The following is a 14,591-nucleotide window of genomic DNA, read 5'->3' on the forward strand; positions in this document are numbered from 1 at the left end:
AATCTGAAATAACTCTGCTGATGTTAATGGGGTCACTTCAGATTTATACCTGGTGAAAACAACAGGATTTCACTTTGGATATCGCTGATGAGGGTCTGTCATCTAGTAACTGGCCCAGATAGAACAACTTTGGTGACAACCTGTGCTACTGTGGGTCAAGTGAAGGAAAGCCAGAAATCAGCTACAGCATCAGACAATTACAATCTGGATCAGCTATGGCTCTGGCCAAGCTGGGGGAAGCCATTTAGGATGAACATAGACAGCACTTAGCAACCGACAGGGGGTCTGGAGAGAAAGGGCTCCCTGCAGGAATGACTTCCCCAGGGAATTTCTTCAGCTGCATCCCAGGGCATTTCAGGCCATGAAATGAGTGAAGGGAAGCCCTACAACCAGCCCCATCCCAGGATAGGGAATGGGCAGATCTCCAGCAGGGTCATTCTATGCCTGGCTGAGCTCCTTATGCACCAAATGGCACTGCTGAAAAGCTGGCTGTTAAGGAGCTGACACCTAATTTCTCTGCAGTTATTTTCCCCAAGGTGCCCAGTTCCAAATGAGAGAGAACAAGATGGCCAGGGACTGGGTAGGACAGCCAATATCTGCTGCTTCCTCTTCTGATGGGGAGAATGCAGATGGAGGGGCTTGGTGCCTGCCATGTCTGTGGGATCACTAAGAAGCACTTTGTGGAGTGATGCTGAGGGAGCACCTAGCATGGAGCAGCCCCTGCCTCACCTCCTGGTACAGGCTGGGGCTACTAGGCAATTTCACCCTTAGCTAAATGGGAAGGAGGGGAGAAAAGAGGACTTGACCAGGGTCCTGATCCTGTGCCCACAGTTCCCACTAGGATCAGCAGGCACTGAGGGCAGGACTGGGCCCTTTGAGTTGGTTCTGAAAGTGGCCTTTGTAACTGCTGCCCATAAGTACCCTGAAATCTCCCAGGTAGAGTGGAGTCACAGCTCCTCACATGCCAGTTGTCCAGCCTTGCTTTGTCCAGGCCCCTTAGTGGTCCATGACCTCAACACCAACAAGGGAACAGTGACTGTGCCTCTCAGTAGAGCTTCAGAGGCTCTTGCCAGGTCATGAGGGTTCAGTCTGCCTCCTCCTGGGCTCAGATCAGGGCACCAAGACGTAGCGGGCCTGATTCTTCTCTTACAGGTAAATCAAAGTGTAGCCCAGTGAAGGTGTCAACATTTGTCTGGCATTGATATAGGCAAAGAGCGAATCAGGACATTGACTGGGATAAGCACAAGACCTGGGAGACTAAGGGTAGACCCCAGCTGCCTTGCATCTCTGCCCTCTCACTGAGGGGTGTCTGTCTGCTGTCCAATAATGGCCAGTTTGTGAGCATAATAGACAGTGACCACTGCCTTGACACTCTCATTCTGTTGCTTGGCACCCCATGAGGATCTGTGGACTGGATCCACATGTGAGTGGAAACAATCCTTCCCTAAACAGAGAATGCCAAGTGCTGTGTGGGGATTGTGCTGCAGGCAGAGCTGGCCTGCAGTGGCCCAGACCGCCAACGCCTGGGGGCTGAGCAGAGAGACTGCAGCTGGAAGGTAGCACAGGAAGCTCCTCTAGGCCAGGTGCCTCTCCAGCCTGCTATGAAGAGCCCTGGAGGTTTTGGCATCTCCTGCCCTAGGTGCGTCTTGCTGCGCATGCTTCCTCAGCTCCCAGGGAAGCACCTGTGAGGAGCCTTGTTAGTACCTCTGAGACCTTATAGAGCTTCTCAGGGTCACTCCACCGTTCCCCTTTCTCACCCTCTGTGGGTGTTGCCTCTTACTGCACACCCTGTGGCTGTTACAACATCAGCCTTAACCTCAGGTTGAAACTTTGAATCTGGAAAAGTCCCATTTGACCTTAGGCGCCAGTGTGGACAGAAACAGGACCCTCCTGGATGGAACATCATACTTGGAGCATTGATGTAAGTGTGCAGCCCAGGGTACCATGAACACACAGGACTCCAGGAGGGGTCTAATCTGGGGGCTCTCTCTCCCCTTTCCCAGGTGACTGGGGAGAAAGCATTCGCTTCATCAGTCTCCTCCACTGGGCATCTCCCCTGGAGCAGTAACCAGGCAGGACCAATGCTTCCCCTCTGTTCTTTAGACCAGGCTGAGGTAGTGGGGTAGGCTGCTAGTTCTTTCCCATCAATGGAGCCATCTCTTCTGCAAGGTCCGCTCAGTGCCTGACAGCTTTAATGAGACTGTGTTTCTGCTAAGTGGACTGTAACATGGAGAAAATGAACTGCTCTGTGATCCTGGCCAGTCATGTCTCCTGTTAATCATGTCCCATCTCTCTCTTTTTCTCTGCATCCTGTCCTCTCTCCCCTGGGCTGTGTCTCCTCTCCCTCCTGGGCCTCCTGGCACCTCCAGTCCCTTGGAACACTGTCTCCGTATTCTCAGGTAATTACACAGTGCTCCAGAGCCTCTCAGACTATGATGACAGGGTTTAAATAGATTTATAAATGGGGGCCTGACTGGACCAAGGTGACTCGTAGTGCCAACAGTGGGAGTTTAAACCAGTACAACTGCTGGCTGAATGCCTTCTTGCTCTTTTCCTTCTAAGTCCCCAGAAGTCAATGCATTCACTGCAGAGTTGGATATGGCCTGCTTGAACTAGTTGGAACTATGTGGATGTAGTTTTGTGCAGGTAACAATTTTAATGTCAACTGCACAGGCCTGTCTGCTCTGCCCTTGCATCATGGGTGGACTAGAGGAGAGTGGAGACATTGTCTCTCCTGCCCTTGTCCTTTGGCACATCATAGAGTATTTGTGTGCATTTGTACTAAGGGCCATCAGGTTGACAGGACATGTTTTGTGGCTGTGGTGTGTGGGAAAGGCCATAGTAGCGTAACTGAAGCGGGGAGACAGGGCAGAAGCCCTGGGAACAGCCATTGCCACAGTGATTGCTGATCACACCACTCCGATACGCACAGCTGGAGCTGGAGCTGTTCTGTTCTGGGTGCTGTGTGGCTGCCCTGGGCACAGAGCTGTGCTTCTCCTCCTCTGAACCAGAATGGATGTTCTTGTAAACTTTACAGACAGCCATTAATCCCCTTGTTGCCTGGGATCACAGATGACTGGACTCAGTGACCCAAGGGGTCCCTTACAGCCCTGTGTTCTCATTTCCACCAAGCAGTGATGGACCCATCAGTTGAGTCTCAGAGTGACATTAATGGGCTCTGGAAAGAGCCATGTCCATCCTGCCCTAGCAGAAATGAGGCGGCCTTTTTGAGGCGAAGGAGGACCCCTTTTTTCAAGGTACAATAAGAGGAATGAATGGGGAGCTCTTCAAACAGTCCAGCTATGGAGGCCAGGGGAATCTGGTTGTTCCCAGAGGCTCCACTGCGGACAGGCACAAGAATGCAGTGGAGCCGTTGCTTTTGAGCTCCCAGCCTGCTGGGAGAGCAGGACTTCCATGGGCACAAGCTGAGCATGTATCTGCAAGTGCTGGATATCTGCTGCTTTGCACTATCCACCGCCCACTCGGCCCATATGTCTGTACTTAGTGCTGTTGCCAGCCACCCACACGTGCTGTGCACCAGGATCAGACCCCCCACAGCTTTCAGTTCCCAAAGACAGGCCTTGACCTAGCATGTTTAGAAGGGGCAGTGCTGCTGGGAAAGAGGGAGTCGATACACAGCCAAGCAGTTCCAACACTTCCTCTGTCTGTTAGAGCTTATGCCTTTGGACACATCTACACCAGCCCTTGACATGACAGAGACTTTCTGCTCCCAGCTGAGATGAGGGGTGCCCTTGTTGCCAGGTACATGCATGACTGAAGGGATAGGAAGTATTTCCTTGGAGGAAAGGGAAGACTGTGAAGTGACTTGGTTCTCTCTCTGCCCCTATGCACATCCCCCTATACCCAATCAGCCCTTTAGGAGACACTAAACACCATCGTTGTCCTGCTTCTGCTGCCTTTTAGCCCTAGGACCCTGCAGGTCTTGCCTGTTATTCACTTCTTCTTTTGCTCTTCTAGGACATCTATGAAAGTATTGACATACGGCAGAGGCGAGCTTCCAGCCCAGGCTACATTGACTCCCCTACGTACAGCCGTCAGGGCATGTCCCCCACCATCCCACGGTCCCCATTTCACTACTACCGCTCAGGTAAGGACACCAAAGGCACCACTACATTCAGGTCATCCCTTCTGCCCCTGGCAGAGACCAGCACAACAACAGTCACAAGGACACATGGGCCTCTCCCTGCGGCCTCCACAAACTCAGCACATCCCTTTGCCAGCAGCATGGGTTCCATTGGCAAGCTTGACTGTGCACAGGGAAGAGTTAAAGTCAGGATGTTGGGGCCATGGGGTGACTCATTTCCCTTGAGATGCTTATGCACAGCACAGGTCAGCTAATTCTCCTCTGGTGAGAGGCAAAGGGGCAGACTAAGGGAGCTTCATTTTGTCTCAAGAAGGAGCTTGTTCAAAGCTTCTCCCAATCTCTATGGAAAACCCAAGAGGAAAGCTCCACGACAGAGCTGAGGGATGGAAGGAAAATCGTTTCCTCTGTTCATATCTTGAGCAGTGCTGGGTGTTTCAGAATGCATGGGCTGCAAGTAAACTCCCCACACATGCATGCATGCACATACATGCATGCGCAAAGACACACACACACACACACACACACACACACACAGCCTGGGCCTAGCTTGTTGGGGGTGAGGAATTGGAGTGCAGTTGGGCAGTATCCCCTGAATGCTGAGGATGAGCAGGTAAACCCAAGGCCAGGGAGTCTAGCAAAACCTCAGCCCCACGGCTTCCCAATGTATCACTCAGCAGGGCCCTGCCCCATCAACAACCCCTTTGAACAGCCTTTGCTGGAGGGCAGAAGACTCTGCCTTAGCCCAAGAAGGACAAAGACCCTAGGCAGGGTTTGGTTCCCTTGGAATGGGGTCAGGCCAGGCCCGTGAACAGTGGGCACCTATGGATTCGCCTCTGCCTCCCTAGTTCTCCCTTCATGATGGTGCATAGAAAACCTTCACTTCCACCACAGCCATTAGCTCACTGGCGGTTTGCTGCTTTCTAACACAGCTGCATTTAACACCACTTTTCTTCTGCCTCCTGTTCTCTCGGTCACTGCCGCTTCCTCTGCTCCGTACTTTCCAGGCACAGAGAGTGGGCGCAGCTCCCCCTACTATAGCCAGTTAGATGTGAGGTCTTCTACTCCAACCTCTTACCAAGCTCCCAAGCATTTCCACATTCCAGGTAGGCTCTGGAGCCCCCCCGGCCTGTGGGAAGCCCCGTGTCTGTGGCATGCCTGCATGTGCTGTATGTGTGTCTCGCATGAATAGCGCCACTACCTACCTCAAGCCGGTAAGCAGTAGGACACATCCCCTGGGCGAGGCCATCCATAAACCAGACCTGCAGCATCCCCTTCACTTCCCTGCAAGTCCCCCCTGCTCCCCACAAAGCCAAGTTCCCTACAAGGATCCTGCCCTCTCCACTGCCATCCCTCCTGCCCTTCCTCCCTTGAGGATCACAAGGCAAAGCTTGTCTGAGGGGCTTTCCTACATTCATTCTTTACACACAATGTATTTTATACTCCCCCTAGGGCCCGCTGCTCCCTTCCCCCAGAGTCTTCTGGGCTTGCCCGATGGCTACTTCCCTCCACAAGGGACTCCAGGGGGCCACCAGGTAAGGCCCACTGCCCTCCCCCCATCTATGCACAGCCTTTGGGGGGCTGGAATGAAACGGGCACCTGTCTCCCCTCCAGACAAAGTGGGCAGCAGGAAGGGATGCCTACCCTCTCCCCATTGCAGCCACCATGACAGGCTGAACCATTTCTCAAGTCCCTGTAAAGCCAACCCACTTCAATGAGCTTTAGAGGCCTCTGGCCTACTCTTCTCTTCCCTTCCCCCTCTCTCCTCCCCAGCCCTTGAGGGTACTTTTGGGATTGGCTGGATCCACTCTCCAAACCTTTGTAGGGTCTAAGCTTGGAACACAAGCTCCTGACTTTGCACCTGGCTTTTATCTCCAGGGGAGCCCCTTGTGGTAACACTCTGGGACCAAGGGCCCCCAGACTTTGATGGATATCTTTAAAGCAGCCAGCCACACACACAGGCCTGGTAGAAGTATGGTGGGTCTGGATTAGAACTGCTGCCCCGCAGCCAGTTTCTCTGGCTTTACCCACAGAGCCAGCCCATAGCCGCAGATGATGCCAGCTGTCAATTGTACAGACACATGCAGGACCCCAGGCTCCCTGCAGCAGCCCTGCCTGGCCCCGTCCCTACCCTGCTACCCCTCAAGCACAGCTGTGTGCTGGAGCTCCGAACCGCTTGCTGATGTCTTTTATGGATGGCGCCCTCCCTGCTCTGCCAGCTGGTGGCTAGGCCCAGCTCTGGGGCAGTAGCTGTAGGCACAGTCTCCAGGCAGCTTCCTTCTCCTGGCTTGCTTTTTTCTTTCTGGCTGAAAGAGGCTTTGGCTGGTTTTGTTCCGCTCTCTGGTGGCTTGTGGATGATTCTTCTAAGCTCCATCTCCCCTGAGAAAGTGTTCCACTCCTGGAAACCCATCAGTAACAGCCCAGTCTGTGAGGCTGACAGACAGGGAGGAACCACCAGACATGGTCTCCATGTGCCCCTTCCCTTCTCCCAGACAAGTTTGTCTGGGAAGCCCCAATGCCAAGAGACACAAGAAGAAGCATCTGCCATCACAACAGTGCATGTTACCACCGAGCATGCCCACTGCATGTCCTCACATGCACACACTCTACTTCTCTTCCATAGGGTTTTCTATAGTGCCCATCACCATAACATCTAGGCACTTAGCTTCCAAAGCAGGCTTGAGGCCTTTTCTCTCCATCTCAAAACCCCAGCTGGCACTTGGTCCAGCTCCCTGGAACTAGAGTGCATTGTTTTGCTTAAAGATCCATGGTCATGAACAATACCAAATACAACAAATGAGCAAGATGGGATTCGTTTCTCCTGCCTCATGACCTCAGCCTCCTGCAAACTTGCACTGACCTCACCCTCCTTTCTCTGTTTTCTCTTCCTCTCCTTTTTTTGTTCTCTTTCTTCTTCTTCCACCAGCTGCTGGAGAGAGTAACATCTACCGGAAACCTCCCATCTATAAGCGACACGGTATCGTGTGGGCACTGTGGTGGGGTGGTTGCCAGTGGCTCAGTAGTCCTGGTGTCTGGAGAGCAGGGTTGAGAGGAGGGGCCAGATGTTGCCTTCTGACACCTGGCTGGGAACAAGCAGTAGCTGCAGGGGCTTTGATGGGGTTACTACAGATTATGTCTGCCTGGGAGTGAAATTTGATTAGTTCAGGAAAACAGGGAATTGGACCATTTGGGTACCTTATGGGCAGGGACCTGAAGAGCAAGTAGGAGAAAGAAAGGCTGGAGGCTCTAGGAGGGGTGATGGCTGCATTTTCTAGGGGGGGCTTTTGCCTGCAGAGCTGAGGCTTCCCATCCTCAGGAGTGGGACTTTAGAGCTGAGGTCAAGCCTGAGGTCAAGATCAGCAAAGAGGCAGGTCCCAAGGTGGGTGGAGGGTCCCAAGGATTGCTGCACCTGCTGTTCACTTTAGGGCAGCAGGATTCAGCCCCCACCACACAATCATCCCAAGAATGGAGACTTGTCACTAGGGCTCAGAGATTGCCCAAGCTGGGAAGGTCAGGAGCAAGGGATGGCCTCACAGCAGTGGGATGAGAGGGGAACTGGAGATGTGAGGAGGCTGCAGGCCAAGAAGCTGGAGGTCAGTGATAGCAGAGGGCAGGGAGGCCTGGGACAGCAGGAGGCTGCAGGACTAGGAGAGTAAAAGACACTGGGCAGTAGGGACACTACCATAACTTAGCTGGATGGAACTGAAAAGGGAATCCAGCTTTCACATGAACATTTAGGAACCAAACTCAGACTGTCCCCTGCAGACATCACAGACTGGACGAGAGCCAATACTCAAGACCCGTGTGTCAGGGCTGGCCTGTGGGTAGGTGTGTGGGGTGGGGGGTGGTCACTGGGGAAGTGCCTGGTTGTGGCGGGGTATGTCACAAGCCAGATGCTGGTGAAGGAGGGTTCCTTCTACATCCCCAGTTTGCTTCCATTTGCTGAGGTGCAGCAGCTTTCCTTGTGCATCAGTAACCCCGTGTCTCCTTCTCTCTCCCTTGAATCTCCTCTCTCCTATCCACCTTGCTCCCCTACTGCCCCTGCTGACTGTCTGCGCCCCCTGCACTGTAAGTAGCTGCCTTTGCTGCCTTCTCTGTGGCTGCCCCAGTTAGTTACTGAAGGGGTCTGCTTGCTCTTAGCTGTCTCAGATGCAGGGGGTTGACTTGGGCACCATCTCCCTGGGTTCATCATAGGCCAAGCCTGGTGGGGGGCACATGCTGCCCTCATGCACTCACTGGGGATGAGAGAACAGGCCACCATTTTGTTTTCTTAACAACACAGCAGAAGCCTCAAAGATTTGGCCAAGTGGCCTGAAGCCAACGGAGGAGGCCTGTACCCTGACATGCAAGCCGGCCCCAGAGCCACCGCAAGCTATAGCTTTGCAGCATGGGAGCAGGGTGCTAGCAAGAGACAGTGATACCAAGCATGGGGCTCATGTTCCGGCTCCTCTCCCTGGCACACCCACCCTCGCAGCTCCAATGGCCAATGCAGGCAACTCACCACATCCACTTTCCCCATCCCTATAGATTATGCCTTCTGGGATCATGCTCCCTCCTCAGTCCTTTCCCTCATGGGCATCTGCTCATGCTGCCATGTCCCTAGGGTGCTTTTAGTCCTCTCATCTGGTGATGACCAGGGCACTGGACTTGATGGCCCAAGAGGCCCTTTCTAGTCCTTTGTAGCTCTGTATTCCTGAAGCATCTCCCTTGAGCCTCAGTGGGTGGAGTACACACATTACAGATTAATCAAAAATCAGGAAAGGGTACAAGCCAACACCATTGTGGACTCTGGACTGGGATTTCTGCTTCCCCTTGCTGCTGTAAGGTTGGTGGCAGGCAGAGGCAGAGCCTTCAGACCTAGAGAGCTCCTGCTCCAGTCCACCATGAGCATGGCTCAGGGTTCAAGGAGCCAGCAGGTTTTGTTCTTTCACCTCTCAGTGCCCAGTGCTGAGTTGTGTCTCTTTGTGCCTCTGGTGTAAAATAAGGTGATGGGGGATGTGAGGTGCCACCAGCTAGTGTCTAATCTGGGCAGGCTTTTGTTTATGCACTAATGAGGAAAGACTGGGAAGCCACTGGGCAGAGAGGGGAGGATGTGCCAGAGCCCTGTCTGGTAATTAACTCAGCTGGGTAATTAACTCAGCTGGGTCTGAGGATGGCCAGGTAGAGTGGGATCCACCAGACTTGCCTTACCACAACTCTGCCCTGGTGGGGCACAACTCTGCCCTGCTCTGGTTTGGGGAATGATATCAGCCCCCACTTCTTCAGGAGCTGTTTGTGCTTCATATCATGCTGTCACCACTCTTTGTCTCCCAGTGGAAGCTCACCTAGGAGTGGTCTTGAGGGTAGGAGGGGACTGCCTATCTTCCTGGGAGGGCTGTGGTGTCTCCAGAACTCAGGCTTCCCTCTAAGCTGCACTGTACCTGTTGCTCTTACAGACCATCCACCTGCAGCCACGAAAAGCAAAACCAGCGAAGACATTGCACAGTCCTCCAAGTACAGCCCTGCCTACTCTCCGGACCCCTACTACCATTCGGAGTCAGAGTACTGGTCTTTCCAGAGCTCCCCCAAAGGTAATGCCACCTCCTGGGGCCCAAGTCAAAGGTGCAGCCAAAACCATTGACAGTCCAATAATAACCTCAGCAGAGGTCATTTCCTGGGAGGAGATGGGCAATGACTGCAGAGGGATGACACTGAGCATGGCCCTGCCCTCAATGATATCATCTTGGGGTGGTTACCATTTATTTCCAGACTTGGGACCTGTTTGTATGTAACCATTCTCATGCCACATCTGATTCTTCCCTGTGCCTTCTTGCAGTGCCCCGAGCCCGGAGGTTCTCATCAGGAGGAGAAGAGGATGGGTATGACCGGGGGATGCACAAGGTGAGCCAGGGTCTCCATCACTTCCACCCCATCCTTTGGCATCTCCTCTCAGTGCCCACAACCAAAGGAGGGGAGAGGGTTGCTGGCTGTTAGAAACCATTTTAAGTCACATACCTTGCTCAGGATCATGGCAGAGGCAGGCTGTCTCCATCCAGCATCTCATTCGGTCATTGTTGCAATGTGGTGCCTTCCTTTGCCAGATGGGTGGGAACTGTTCCCATCCACACCCTGAAAGAAGGAATTTCTGCTGGACTCCAGCCATTCCAGGCTTGGGATCACTCTCTGGATGCTTTCCACTCCTCCATGTTCTTACCCTCTCCTGGTGCAGGAACTTGCAAATGTAATGAACTTGGATAAGGTACCCCACCTCTGAAATGTGCCTGGAGAGGGAAACTGACCCTGCCATAGAGAACAGGCATTGCTTGGGGAATGGAGGAACCAATTTCACTCAAGAGCTCCTCAATTTTGCAGTGTGTGTGTCACGCTGGAAGGGACAACCATACAGACTTGCAGGTGTTACCTGGTCTCAGGGCAGAATCAGTCAATTCCAGTGCTGGTGGCATTGTGCATTTTCACTGGGAGATGACGTGTGACCATCATCTGTGATGCTGCCGATGCTAACTGAGGGAAGCTGATTTGGGGTGAGGAAAGCAGCTGCTGCTGCCACCTTTCTGCCCCATATAAAGCTTCTTGCTTTCCTTCTGTCTTTCCGGTCCCTAGATCCAGAGTGGCATTGGCAGGCTGATCCTGAAGGAGGAGATGAAGGCACGATCCAACTCTTACGCTGATCCTTGGACGCCGCCCCGCAGCTCAGCCAGCAGCAGAGAAGCCCTCCATACAGCTGGCTATGAGAGCTCTCTGAACGGCTGTAAGGAATGCCATGACCATGGTGCTAGTGTGGGAGGGAGAGGGGCTTTCCAGCTCTCACCAGACAAAGTGTCTGTGGCTCATAATTTGTTGGGAATTCACTGACCTTTGGAGTAGGGGAGGAGATACAGATTGCTTCAAGGGCCAGGTCTGCCTGGGCTGTATCAGATCCAGCAATATAAAAGAGGAAGGATTACTGGCAGTCCAAGAATCCCTCCCACAGAGGTCTTTTCTGTGGCCTCCATGTGAAATGAGCTAGAGAGTCTCATACCAAATCACTGGCTTTCCCACCTTCTCTTCTATTCTGATTGGCGTTTCATTGCATCTGTGTTCCCAGAAGGTGGAGAACCCATGAGGTGACCGGATCTCATGTCATATTGAATCCATAATGATGTCTGTGAGGTAGAAAAACACCCATGAGAAACATAAAGACAAATGTATGCTCAAGATGCTAGGCATTTTTGAGTTTCCATGGGAACCCCTCCACTTTGTGTCTGTGAATGTTACACACATGTCTGCTCAGGCCATAGCATCTCCCATAACTCCCTAATAGCTCAAAAGGTTCTTGCATTAACCTCTGATGGCCCAGAGATGATTCCACCTTCATTTTTTCATTTTCTTCGCATGGAGGGATTCAGGCCTGCCAAGTACGTGCCTGCAATCACACAGATTGGCCACCAGATGGAACCACTAGTGGCTTTCCAAGCCAGTGGTCTAATTGGATTAGGCCAGGCTGAGTGAGTAGCTGATGGGGTATGGAGGTGACCCCAGGCTGCTGTGGTGCCAGCCCATGCAGATGCTGTGCCGCTGCTGTGAGTTCCCTGAATAGTAACCAGGGAGTTGTAGGGGCAAACCCTCAGCTGCTGCTATTCACAGTGGGTTCGCTGGCCTCTGTGTGGCCGGGGCAGCTGGGCAGTGCCCCAGACTGCTCCATCCTCCAGGCCTCTGCCTGCACTCTCCTTCCACCCTCTGGGCAGCCCCTGCTGCCTCACCTCAGAGGCAGTGTTGCTCCTGCATGACAGGCCTGCACAGGGCAGAGCCTGGTCCAGTGGTCAGAGTAGGGACACTAGAAGGTCCCCCTTCTAGACTGCCTGAGCAGCCTGGTCAAGTCCTTGCTCCATAATGAGACCTGCAGCAAGGCTTGGGGCTGGGAGGCTTAATTCACCAGGCTTTGGGAGTTGTTGTTTTTAACCCTAGCAGAAGATGCCATAAAGGGTGCAGGATCCATGCAGTGGGAACAGAAGCCCTGGGGTGGGGTGGGGTGTGAGCTTGCACAGGGGTGAGTGGTGGATGCTGCACACAGCCTCAGGGGCCAGGCTACCTCAAGGAAGGCAGGGACGTGGTGGAATTGTGGTGGGCAAACCTGGCTCTCTGGTTTGGCGGTGCTTTCTAGCTGTGCTAACCACCAGTTTTCCCTCTGCTTGCAGCTCCCCGTACACATTATCTGGCGGACAGCGGTAAGTGCATCTCCCCTCTCTCCTGCATTCAGTGCTTCTCCATGTTACAAACCCATCAAGGGAGTGTTCTGGGAGTGAGAACAGGAATGGAAGCTGGACTAGGAGCCTTGCACCTGCTAGAGAACTGAATCCAGAGGCTCCAGAAAGCATCTAGTCCCCCTCACCTTGGGGAGGGAAATTCCCTGGGCCTAGCAGGAGCAGATTGGGTGACTCAAAGGGCTGAGGGCGTGTTGGCTACAGTCTAACAAGGAAAGTGTCTGTGAGACCCTTGCATGGATCCTGTTTGTCCAAGACAGACCCTTACAGAGCTGTGACTCTCTCTTTTCTAACATGCCTGTGGATGCCTCAGAAAAACTGCCTGCTACAGACCAGAACCTGTATAGCCCCTTCCTCTCTGCATTATCATGCATGTATCTGCATTACTGAAGTGTCAAGGAGCCCTGTATGTGGGTCAAGAAGCCCCTGTGTACAAACACAGAACAGAAAGATGGTCTCATCTCAAACAACTCACAGTCAGAGTAGAAGACAAGAGAGGATAAATGGAGCCAGACAAATTGTGGAGTGCAAGTTGACCATGAGACAGCAGTGTCCAGAATGATCTGCAGTGCTCCAGCATCCCAGCCACTGCCAGGTTTTCTATAGGCAACAGGGGAAAGACTTCAGCAGACTTGGAGGAAGCTCATCAGCTGGTTTGGCTGAGATAGAGTGGAGCTCATCTTATATATGTAGGACGGAGAGAAAGCAGGGGAGAAAGTTCTGAGCTAGTTTGACAATTTCATAAGCAGAGGTAGAGGCCAGCTTCATAGCCCTTTCAGAGCCTCTTGGTTACAGATGAGACACACAGATAGGGTAGGAAAGGCCATGAAAGGCCTGGAAAATGAAGACAAGCCAGGGGTGTTTCATTCAGCAAGGAAGGGAGAGCTAATGGAGGGATGCAAAGATCCAGTACTGTGGTCAAAGTGCTGGGTGAGAATGGCCCCAGAATCAGCATCCTGCATGGTGGACCTGAGCAGGGCAAGGCTGCATTTGTCAAAGCCAGAGAAGAGGGTGGCAGTGATCAAGGCTGGAGGTGAGGGGATCCTGGGCAACAGTTTTAACTGGATGGATGGACCAGAAAAGACATTTCTTAGCAATGTTAATACAGAAAGATTCAGCAAGGCTTGGACAACCTGGATGCTACCACCCAGGAAGAAGTTTGAGTAGAAGATAAGCTATGGGTCTGAGGAACAGGCCAGAGGATGCTATAGACAATAATGATTCAGAAAGAAGGTAGGAGGCTAGAAAAGATTAAGCCATTCTTTAGCCCTGTTGAATTTGAGCTGATGGCTAGACAACCATGAAGAGATGTTTAAGAGACAAACCAAGATTTTAGTGCAGATGGAAAGCAGGTCTGGAGCAGAGAGGAAGGTGTGTGAGTCTTCTTCATGGATATGGCAATTAAATGCATGTTTGCAGATGGGATAACTCAGAGAAGATGACAGAGCCCAAAGACAGAGCCCTTGGGAATACCCACAGAAAGGTACAAGGAGACAAGGAGGATGGAGGAGAGTGGTGAGGGTAGAGACACCAAAGCCAAGGAAGGACTGAAACCAGGAGGAAGGGCAGAATGAAGGGTGTCAATGGCAGTGGACAGGACAAGGAGCATGATAATGGAGGCTTGGTCCTGAGCAGAGAAGAGGGTCACTGGAGACATCAGCAGTCATCGTTTCAGTGGCACGCAAGAGTGGTAGCTGTGCCAGAGAGTGTCGAGGGTGGAATCAGAGGAGGGGAACTCCAGACAGCCATTGTCACTTGGGGTGCACCGAACTGAGCAGGGAGACACAGTGGTAGGGGGGTGAAGAAAATGAGATGGGGGGCTCAGATGTGAGAGGAAAAAGCTTGTTTCTCTCATGGGGGGAGGACAGATGGAGACTGAGAGGGCATGGAGGGAAGGAGAGAGGATAGGGTAGGATCCTTGGGGCACGTGAAGCAGGGAGCAGTTTGTGGTTCAACCTGTGCTCTGTCTGGGGCAGTCCCTGTTGTTGGGGTGTGCAGCTTGTTTTCTTCTTTCCAGATCCCCTCATTTCTAAATCTGCGTCTCTTCCTGCCTACAGACGGAACGGGCTGCATCGGGTAAGTGTGCCCACCTGGCCAGCTGGCAAGGGCCAGTGCTCTAGCACATTAGTGCTGGGGGAGTATTTGGGACATGAACTCCTTTGGAATGGGGCCCGGAGCAGTTCTCAGGAGGCCGATGGCCTCATGGGGATAACCTCCCCTTTGTGCCTGGCTTCCAAACCCTCCTGCTG

At 52.8% G+C, this 14,591-nt stretch overlaps 1 protein-coding gene across 11 annotated transcripts in view; it reads left to right on the forward strand.

Moving 5' to 3' along the window:
- The window catches only part of ABLIM3 (actin binding LIM protein family member 3), a 107,136-nt gene that overhangs the window by 86,158 nt on the left and 6,387 nt on the right, over positions 1–14,591 (forward strand). For 5 of the 11 annotated variants that reach the window (XM_006021061.3, XM_006021062.3, XM_025200900.1 and 2 more), the window contains 9 exons: positions 2,370–2,399; positions 3,979–4,108; positions 5,110–5,208; positions 7,029–7,079; positions 9,538–9,672; positions 9,918–9,982; positions 10,703–10,850; positions 12,277–12,306; positions 14,360–14,418. In XM_006021061.3, the coding sequence (XP_006021123.1) occupies positions 2,370–2,399; positions 3,979–4,108; positions 5,110–5,208; positions 7,029–7,079; positions 9,538–9,672; positions 9,918–9,982; positions 10,703–10,850; positions 12,277–12,306; positions 14,360–14,418 (747 nt within the window). The remainder of the gene's footprint in view (positions 1–2,369; positions 2,400–3,978; positions 4,109–5,109; positions 5,209–7,028; positions 7,080–9,537; positions 9,673–9,917; positions 9,983–10,702; positions 10,851–12,276; positions 12,307–14,359; positions 14,419–14,591) is intronic. The other 6 variants (XM_025200901.1, XM_025200902.1, XM_025200903.1 and 3 more) reach the window with 6 other exon arrangements.

The sequence above is a fragment of the Alligator sinensis genome, unplaced genomic scaffold (assembly GCF_000455745.1).
Source record: "Alligator sinensis unplaced genomic scaffold, ASM45574v1 scaffold360_3, whole genome shotgun sequence".
Classification (NCBI taxonomy): Eukaryota; Metazoa; Chordata; order Crocodylia; family Alligatoridae; genus Alligator; species Alligator sinensis.